Raw genomic sequence first — 10,585 nt, forward strand, 5'->3', positions numbered from 1 at the left:
TATGTGCTTCTAGTCAAAAGCTTAGCTACTTGTAGGAATCTTGAAAGTGCACAATTGGCTGGAGTCAGCCGTGTAAGACAGACTCTTCAATATATGGTCAGTCCTTGTCAATGAAATTCACTATGGAGCATCTTTAATCCGGTTTTCAAAAATGTTTCAACATTTGCACACATTAAAAACAGAATCATTTCTGGTAGGAATAAACAGAAAGATCACAGTACCTTGAGGCAAGATCTCCAAGCAGCCTGAAAAAATAAAATGGGCTAAAATAAAACATGATCTTACTGTATTGCAATAATAAGCATTCCATATTGATTTAACAAAGTCATTTCAATGTAACCCTGGAATGAAAAAAGGGGTCACATTTATCTGTCTAGCTACTAATCTGTCTATCTTTATCAACAACAACAAAAACACGTATTTCATATAAACTACAAGTCAGGCACACCAGAATGAATGTTTGTCATGATCCAAAAGACAGACCATTTGTGTCCACATTTTTGACTGGTACCAGTCTCATTACATAAACAAATGTAATGTTTAAAATTTCTAACATTACCACACATATAATTATTTATACTGAATTACATTTTTGAGTTAATTTATTGTACATGGGAAGTGAACAACTAAACAAACAATATTTGTGTATAATAAAAATCTTTCATTACACTGAAAATAGAGATAAACCTAGAATCTTTTCTTTTAATAAAACAATTGAATCCAATATTGGTCATTTTGACCCTGTTAATACATTTGTGAACGGTCCTTGCCTTTGCTAAACCCATGGCTACAATGCCGGAAAGTTGAGGATGTTTATAGCATGTTGCTATGTAGTTGCTAGGTTTTTTTTTTTTTTTGCCATACATCTGGTCCACCAAATGCTTAGAAAAATGATACCTCAACTCTCCTCAATAAGTTGCACAATTTGAGGTTTCATGTCTTTAGCACAAATGCCAACACATTCTCACTCACAACTTGTCACATATTGACACTTGGTCAGGTGACTTTTTAACAAACAGGGTACCACTTTAGCATAAATTTTTCAGTGTGCAGGCCAGGGTAAACCTTTGCGTCAATATTCTGATGCGAAGAACATGAGAATTTTATCGTCATGATAAAATTATATAATGGCTAATAATTTTGCCATTATAACATATATGTTGGACAGGGGCGTTTCCTCCGGGGAGGCATGAGAGGCAGTGCCTCCTCAAAAAATTGGATGAGAAACAAATTAATAGTACAAAAATAAAACAATGCAATATTACAAAATATAACATTAAATAAATTGCTAGTTTTTCTAAAGAAACATTGTCCAACAGCGACACCAGCAGGTAAAGTTATAGTGGGAGTCTACGTCTCTCTCGCCTCCCCTGAACCCATTGAGTTTTAACAGGTCATGTGAGAGGAGGCAATGCCTCCATCATGATTTGATTGGATATGACTGGTTATGTTCGGCTGTGATTGGTTCGTGTGATTAATCCCGACTTTTGTGTCCGTGTGCATTCTGCATTCGCGAATCAGTCTGAATGAACAATTTAATGGTGTTAATGGGAAAACTAATTTTACAAAATGGGGAGACTAATTAAAAAAAGTAAGTTAACAACCCACTGTTACGTCAAAATAAGACAAATTGAAATGGCCTGAAAACATGATCTGTGGGAGTTTTTAGTGAGTAAACAGCTTGGTGAAAGTTAAGGTAAATCTTTGTGTCTGTGACCAATATTCGCCGAGCTTTGCTGACTGATGAGCTGAAAAATTCAAAAATAGTTCAAACTTAACTATTAAAAAGAATATGAACACAAGTTCACATAAAATATATTGTTTAAACTGTTACTGTCTTGAGTTATTATTTTGGAATAAATGTTTTAAAATGCTTTAAAACACTAACTTGATAAGATTCATACTTGGATTTAATAAATAGAATATTGTTTAAATTTTTAATGTAAAAAATACAATATAAAATAGAATTGAATTGTTTTTTGTTTGTTTTTCTCTTTTTATGATAGTGTAAGTAATGTTTATTTAACCAAAAAAATGTGACTAGGACATGAATTTACATTTGATAAAAATAAAAAAAACTGTGTGGACTTTGCCTCCTCATTTCAGAACACCACCGCACACCACTGATGTTGGACCATGATTTTCAATTTAAACAGCCACAGCAATTTTATTTACATTAGATTACACTATTTAGACATTTATGAGCACATAACCCAACCCCTGACCATAAACCCAAACACTTATCAATCTAAAACACAGGATATAACAGGCAGATACAACTACAGTCACAATTATTCCAAGTCTTCCGACTGCAAACGATTGATTTGTGAGAGGAGACGCGATCACTGTCTCCATCATCTGCCATACAGCACATTCAAAAAGTTAAATGCCGTTGGCTCTTTGTGTGTCTTGTGACCAACTCAAACCAACCAAACCAACCAGCCAAAGTTCGGACCTCGTTAACAGAGCGGGATCATTTTCAGCAATTAAAACCTTGTGTTTCATTTTGTTTTTCAGAAGACTTGAAAGGCAACACGAGTTGTTTATGATACTTTTACACTGATTTTTGGTCAGTTTTTGCAGTAAATACTTGTGACTGTACTTTTATTTTCCTGTTATGCGTTTTATGATGTTGAGACATGGGTAGGTTTAGGGTAGGGGTGGGGTTAGGTGCTCAAAATATCTATGAAAGTGTAAATCTAGATAACATAATTTCTGTTTTTACAAATGCATGAAAATCATTAAATGTGTCTTGATCTGATGCATAAGGCAAACAACTGAAAGCAATGGAGGACCCTGCATATCAAAACGTTGTGCTAAAAGGGTACCCTGTGCGTTACAAAGTGATGCCAAGGGGTCCTGACCAGTGTGTGACAAGTTGGAAGTCAGAATGTGTTGCAAATGCCTATGTGCTATGAGGAGTAGGACATTTGTTTAATCTTATTGTAAAGTTAAAGGGATAGTTCATCCAAAAATGAAAATTTTATGTTTATCTGCTTACCCCCAGGGCATCCAAGATGTAGGCGACTTTGTTTCTTCAGTAGAACACATATGATGATTTTTAACTTTAACCGTTGCAGTCTATCAGTCGTATAATGCATGGCAATGGTAACAAAATCTATGAGAGTAAAAAAAACATGCACAGACAAATCCAAATTAAACCCTGCGTCTCGTGACGACACATTGATGTCCTAAGACATGAAACGATCGGTTTGTGCCAGAAACCGAACAGTATTTATATAATATTTTACCTCTAATACACCACTATGTCCAACTGTCTTTGGGCGCGCACACAGCTTCCGGTGTGTGAGGTGTGTTCGCACTCTGGTGTAGTTTACGTTAATGGGTGTGTTGATATTCAGCCGAAGAGCAATCAACCATAACTTCAGGCGAGCAGGCTCAGCAGTTGGGAATACGTGGAAAGTCACCACTCCCGAATGAGTTCGCGCAAGAGAACGTAATCTTTTAGTTTTAAGTCGGTTTGAACAATCCGGACAAGCGAAAGTAAGTACCACTTTGATTAGCCGCCGTACCTACAATGATTGTGCACTGTGTAAACAATGAGTGACGTATACGCGCGAGAGATCACTTCCAGCGCTTGCGTAAACTACGCCAGAGCGCGTACACACCTCACGCACCAGATGCTGTGCGAGCGCCCAAAGACAGTTGGACATAGTGGTGTATTAGAGGTAAAACAAATTATATAAATACTGTTCAGTTTCTGGCACAAACCAATCATTTCATGTCTTAGGACATCAATGTGTCGTCACAAGCCGCAGGGTTTAATTTGGATTTGTCTGTGCATGTTTTTTTTACTCTCATAGATTTTGTTACCATTGCCATGCATTATACGCTGATAGACTGCAACGGCTGGACTTAAAAATCATCATATGTGTTCTACTGAAGAAACAAAGTCACCTACATTTTGGATGCCCTGGGGCTAAGCAGATAAACATCAAATTTTCATTTTTGGATGAACTATCCCTTTAATTCCAGCATCACACGCCACACAGGATGATCAAAATGCAAACGTACCCTCCGCGAGACACCACCAGCTTCACTTTCACCTTATAAGAAACAATGATGCCCAGAATTTCCTTATTGGCCCCCTCTCTTAACCTTTTTAGAAACAATGCCATGGAACGGTGAATTAATAAATGTTACAAGAAACACAATCCACTTTTAAATGAGGGATTGTACTTACAATGTACTTGAGGCTAAATTTGTGTCTTCATGTTTGAGTTTGCCATCCAGAGCCAAGCCACGTTTCTCTCGGTTATTCACGAGGTAAGGCGTGAGAGTGTATACTTTACAAAATGTCGCACTGGGGGCCACGATATCACTAGAACAGGAACAAAGCAGAGAGTAATTAATCGGATGTAAAGTTGTGTTCTCATACGGTAGCTGAGTGTTCAGTTTGCAGAGGACTTACTCTGATTCCTCTGTCGCCACTGGACACTTGTACTGGGCAGTGTTGAAGAGGCAGATATCAGCATATTGACGCACTGCAATAATAGAAATAAGTGTTATTGTTGCTTAACTACACACTAGTGTAAATACAAAGTCTGTCCACTATGAATAACTGAATGTGAACCTGAAATCTTGATTTTTTTTACTGTCTTGTTTGTGTTGTTCGTGACATGGACGTTGACACTGATTGGTTCACCATGATAGTAAATCTGAAAGACATTAAACAGTTAATTAAGTTAATATCAGCATCATTCAAACAACAAGAGTTAATGGCAGCATAGGTCAAAAAAATATCGGTATGTGTTTCTGAAGAAAATCTGATATTGAAATTATATTATAGTCTAAACTCTAAAAAATTAGGCCTAAATATTTAGGATTTCTGTATTTGAATACAAAATCTATTTGAATTATACCATTTAAACATGAACAAACTCATGTGATGCATATTTGTCAGTCATAACATATAAAACAGTACTAATGAACTGAATGTGTTTTGAATACACAACAATCAGGTTTCATACATTTATCATCAATAAATCCAATTTCTTTCAATCTCATATATATATATATATATATATATATATATACACATACATATGTATGTGTATATATATTTTTTTTTTTTCTCAGAAAACTGAATATTGCTTGTTTCAAAGCTAGCCATATTTTAACCCCGTTCGTGATTTATGCTGGTTCTAACTGATTCTGAAAATGTGATTATTTCAATAAAATAAAATGCAAATAGTTACATTTTTTTCTATTTATGAATATAGTTTTAGGATTTTAATAATTTCTTACCTGTTTAAAGTGTAAAAAAAAAAATGCATCACATTAAGTTTATTACTTAACGTTAAAATTATGTAATCCATATGGATGAAAAGGCCTAACTAATTTTTGAGTGATTCTGTTTTGTTCGGGGAAATACAGATGTAATGTCTGTATATACACATACAGACATTACATTTAATAACATGCCAAAAGTCCATTAAGACATGCTGAGTCTAAAACTATAATTAAATAAATCTAATTAATTTTCTGATTCCTGATTTTGGGAATGCATTTTAGCATTATACATTCATGCCAAATGTCTTTCTAGAATTGTTTTATTATTATCTTTTGTTTAAAGCTTCAATAATGTCTGCGTGAGTTTTTGAGTTTTCGTAAGGTCATCAGAACATATTACAAAATGAAGACAAAATTAAAAAAAAAAAAGCATGTTTTATTATTATTATTATTATTATCTACTACTACTATAACATTGTGCCTGCAGGATTTCAGATGTAATACCCTGGTTCCATCACTAGATGTACTCGTTGTCATTGGATTAACTTGGATTAGTAATTAGCTGAACTCTCTCTCTGTCTATGTTGTCTTTCCTCAATGGTCAGATATCTTATCCAGACCAGCAGAATAACCAGACATCCCTACCTCTTTGTCAAGCGAGGCCTCCAGGTGTAAAGGCTTGTCTGACATGAGAAACTGCCTTGTGGTTTCAGCCATTGGCTGTGGGCCCGGCTTCTCTGGGGCATACTGCACTTTTCTGATGACAAGACGCACTGAATTCCTGTAGAATGGCAGTTAATGGGACATACATATTATCATTTGTGACATTTACTGACTTTTATGAAATCTATGTTGTGAGTGGCTGTCAGGGCAATGGAATGTGTTGCTAAGGTGTTGTGAGTGGTTTTCAAGCATGTTGCTTTGAATTGATTATAACAGTAATAGCAAACAGTAACAAACTAATAATAAATAAATGATCATGTATTACTGTGTGCTAGACAGACTACTACCAGGGCAGTCGTGGCCTAATGGTTAGAGAGTCAGACTTGTAACCCAAAGGTTCGAGTCTCAGTACCAGCAGGGATTGTAGGTGGGGGGAGTGAATGTACAGCGCTCTCTTCCACCTTCAATACCATGACTGAGACCCTTGAGCAAGTCGCCGAACCCAATGCCGCAGCAAAAATGGCTGCCCATTGCTCCAGGTGTGTGTTCACTACGCACTGCTGTGTGTGTGCACTTGGATGGGTTAAATGCAGAGCACAAATTCCGCGTATGGGACACTTTCTCAAATGTATTCAATCGGAAATCATTTGGTCTCATCTGTCTCCCATATTTTCATATTTGCTTTGTCAGTTATTCAGTTGGGTGCCATTGTGAAAGGCTGTACCTTTTGTGGATTTTTTCTTCAACATTTTCTGCACAGAAAGCTTTCACTTCAAAGTCAACCCCGCAGGCCTTTGCAGATAGGAATAAGAAACTGTTACTCTGGAGTGTGAAACTCTGCAAAGCCCCTTTACTTATCTATCAAAACCAACATTATTTGAAGGAAAATGTACCTTTCCTGTATCCTCTGGCCCTGGTTGTAACGTGACAGAACAGGGTAAATTCGGCGTAATCTGTGAGAAAATGTTCGACATTTAAATTTGAGGTTGAAATCGTAGCACAGATATGAGGAAGGGACCAAATTTAATCAGAACTGAATCCAATATGACATAGTTGGCATTATGTCAAGAAAATGAGAAAGAAGATTCACCTCGAAGGTGAAGGGGTAAGCATGTTCTCCAAGTTTCTTTATCAGTCGCTCTTGTAGACGTGTCAAGCTCTTTTTCTCTTCAGGCACAGGAGGAAATGCCTGGATGTTGGCCACAAAGAGGTCTTTGCGAAACGTCAAGCCAAGAACGTCCAAGTCCTCTCTTCCATAGCGGAAGGCACACGTCAGTGTCACAAAAACTGAGGAAGAATAAAAACAAACTTCTCAGTAACTGTATGGTTAACGGATTTACAGTCAACACTGTACTCCCTATTCCTAATAAAACGATTATTGGCATACAGTAAGTGTACAGAGCTATAAAATGAATGTGGAAAGCATAGCTGAGATATTAGCCTTGAAGATAGATGTAATGAGTGAGGTTTGAGTTCATATTGAGATCTCTGATTTATGATTGCTGGTATCTTTCAAATCTGAGCACAGATCTGAATTTTTAATTCTGAGATCTAGTCTGAAACATATGAGAAAAATCTGTGAGCCAGAAGTGTGGCACTTTCAAAAAAAAAAAAAACTCACCTTTTCTCTCTTTTAAGTACTCTGGATCAATTAAAACCACACCATCTGAAAGAGCAAAAAATAATAATTGTAAACTTTATACCTGCTTAGCTGTGAAATGAATGTTATATTACTACTATAACTTTTAATCCAAAACATCAAACTCTAAAAAATAAAATGATAAAATGTGTTTTCTTTAATGAATCATTTTGCAGACAATAAATGTGGTAACACATTACAGTATCTGTGTTAGACAAGTTTAATAATTTACATTAGTAAATTAGTCATTTTAATCAGTTATATTTGCAAGCAGGGTAACACTTGTCCGTGTTACACATGTTACATGTACTCACTATTATAATAACAATTAATTATACATAATTACATACAAGTAACCATAATCCAAACCCTAACCATATAATAAGTACATGTAGTTAATTAATATTACTAGTACTTATATGTATAATTACACTGTAACAAGGACACCTTAAAATAGTGTAACCGCAAGCAACTTTGTTGCGCAATTACAAAGTACACATACATATTTATGACTTATTAATTACAATGAAATTACAATGTAACATGATCATGTACATCAGTGTTAATTTTGACAACAAATTTTGATTTAGTTTTAGTCATAGTCTTTTGACTAAAATGTCATTTAGTTTTAGTCATATTTTAGTCATCTGAAATGTTTTTAGTTTTTGTCTAGTTTTAGTCGACTAAATCTACAGTAAATTTAGTCGGCTAAAATCTAGTGGGTTTAGTTACAGTGCATTTATTAAGCATTTCTCTAAAATTTCCAAACTCATTATATACAGTGGGTACGGAAATAGTGAAAATAATGTTCATAATGAAATACCAATGGTTATATAGGCTAATTATGCATTCTCTATAGCAACTTGTTTACCATATTCTTCATTCTTTCAAGCAGACATATTTATTTCTATAAATAAATTTAGATTAATCTTTAGGGCTACTAACGTTTTTCAGTCAAGAGCAGTGCGTGATTTTCTGTCTTTCTTTTGTTGCTTGATTAACATCAATGACTCGGACAATAGCAACTAAATTAGGCTGCTATCCCTTTAAAACCGAATGCACGGATGCAATGGATGCAACAGATACAGATACATGTTCTTCCTACTGTTTATGTTCACTTAAGACGTAATCAACTGTGTTTACGTGAATACTCATCAAAACGGACAATTCAACATCATTTTGTGTGTAATTCTTCGTTCATGCGACGCAAAAGAGTACTCACGCGCTGTGAGAGGCGCTTTCTGTGTGTGTGTATGCTTCAGTGTCTGCGCTCAGAAAACCGGACCGAATTGAGTTCTCTCTTGCGTCGTCAGATTCATCCATATGTCTGCTCTTCTCTTATTCCCACATATTGACATTTTTGAACGTTTTATGCGACGTGCAGCAAGTGTATTTTAGCTTATGTCCCGCCGGTTCATATGTACGCATCTAGCCTTCGAACCACGCAGCAGATTCGTTCTGAATGAATCTCTTCCCAAATCGTCCCTCCCTAACATTTTCGTCTTGTTTTTATCCGTTGACGAAAATGTCAATAGATTTACATTATAGTTTTTGTCATTCAAAAAGAGTTTAAGTTCGTTACTGTCTCGTTGTCGTCGGTGAAAAAAATGTCGTTGACGAAAATTATTCATCAACGAAATGAACACTGATGTACATAAAGTGCAATTATAAGTTCAGATTGTGTCTCTTATTGCCTACCCACAGGCTCCACAAGATCCACGTGGTCAACGAAATCCCTCTTACCAAGGTACACAGTTAACTGAAAAGGCAATCATAAAATTATAGTATTAGCACAACACATAAAACAATTCAAGAACGGAACAATTTGAACTGAGCTAAAATGTCCATTTGTGCCATTGTGCATGTGAAGTTTTATATTTACTTTTTATTAGCCCCTGCAAAATTAATGTTTTTATGAAGTTGCGAGCACTAATTTGTCTTTTTAGTGCATTTTCCATCAAAACCCATTACTGAATTGTCCCATATGATTATATGTTTCTGTAATGGTTGTGTTGTGCCGATCCTTAGTAAAGCCTTTCCCAGCTTTGCAGAATGCTGGGTGCTGAGTCACATGCCCCTCTTTCATATTCGCCCCACGCCCGCTTCCTGCTCAAGGACTGTCGCGGCGCACCACAGGTCTCCCTGCTAATGATACATATAGACTTGTGGCTATATGCTAACCGCACAACCATTGTGAGCGGGGACCCATCCGTCTGGCTAACCGTGTCACAAGCATCAAATCAGATTTTGGAACAAGAGGTACTTTGCTGCTCAATATTTGTGGTCATTCAGTCATAAACATTTCATAACAGGCAGTGCTGCACTCACTGACAGAAAACCTTTGCAGTATCAGAATCAAAACAACTGACTGTAACATTATTGTTAGACATGAAGAAGATGAATGTAATATTACCTTCCCGTTTGGACTTGCCTTCTTGAACACCCTGTGGAAAAAGAAGAGTAACATAAGATGGTAATATACACTTTGCTAAGATGCAGCTATTTAAATGAGCTGTAAGCAATTTGTTGCCATGCAAAAAATGTTCCTATCACCTGACAGACATCACTGAAACAGGAAAACAGTGAGAAATCACACTTGTCTCTGTGACAGCCTTAGGCTCTGTAAGTCAATGGCAGTTGCTTGGCTGGTGCAGAACCTCTAAAGCATGCAATCTGAATGCTCTTTACTTTAAGTGCACTCATTTCTGCTTTTCAAGGTTTTGTATGTGAGGTTGCCATATCATCAGAAATTTTGAGTATTGAGTCATTATATCAGTAAATCAGCCAAGCCCTCACAGCCAGAGGAGAACGTGCCCCCGTGGTGTTGACTGGTTTCTCGTTTTAGTTTTTCGTTCCTTGCCACGGTTGCCTTTGGCTTGTATATTAGGTAACTTAAGATTGTATGTGCTATGCACAATGTGTTATGTCATTACATGACTTTCAATTAACTCCTCAAACTGCTTAGGGGTCGGCAAAATGATCAATATTTTAACACTGTGTGCGTGATTTAACCATGACAATGATACACAT

At 36.3% G+C, this 10,585-nt stretch overlaps 1 protein-coding gene across 1 annotated transcript; it reads right to left on the reverse strand.

Moving 5' to 3' along the window:
* Positions 1-184: 184 nt before the first annotated feature.
* On the reverse strand, positions 185-10,119 carry LOC107567568 (beta-arrestin-1). Its single transcript, XM_016253258.1, has 13 exons — positions 10,109-10,119; positions 9,969-9,999; positions 9,254-9,314; positions 7,538-7,582; positions 7,007-7,203; positions 6,810-6,869; positions 6,641-6,708; positions 5,899-6,034; positions 4,595-4,679; positions 4,433-4,505; positions 4,205-4,342; positions 4,036-4,119; positions 185-245 (listed from the first exon to the last, which is right to left on the reverse strand). Exons 1-13 carry the CDS (start codon positions 10,117-10,119, stop codon positions 185-187), a joined length of 1,050 nt encoding a protein of 349 aa, XP_016108744.1.
* Between the last annotated feature and the right edge of the window lie 466 nt (positions 10,120-10,585).

The sequence above is a fragment of the Sinocyclocheilus grahami genome, unplaced genomic scaffold (assembly GCF_001515645.1).
Source record: "Sinocyclocheilus grahami isolate Dianchi unplaced genomic scaffold, SAMN03320097.WGS_v1.1 scaffold1170.1, whole genome shotgun sequence".
NCBI lineage: Eukaryota > Metazoa > Chordata > Actinopteri > Cypriniformes > Cyprinidae > Sinocyclocheilus > Sinocyclocheilus grahami.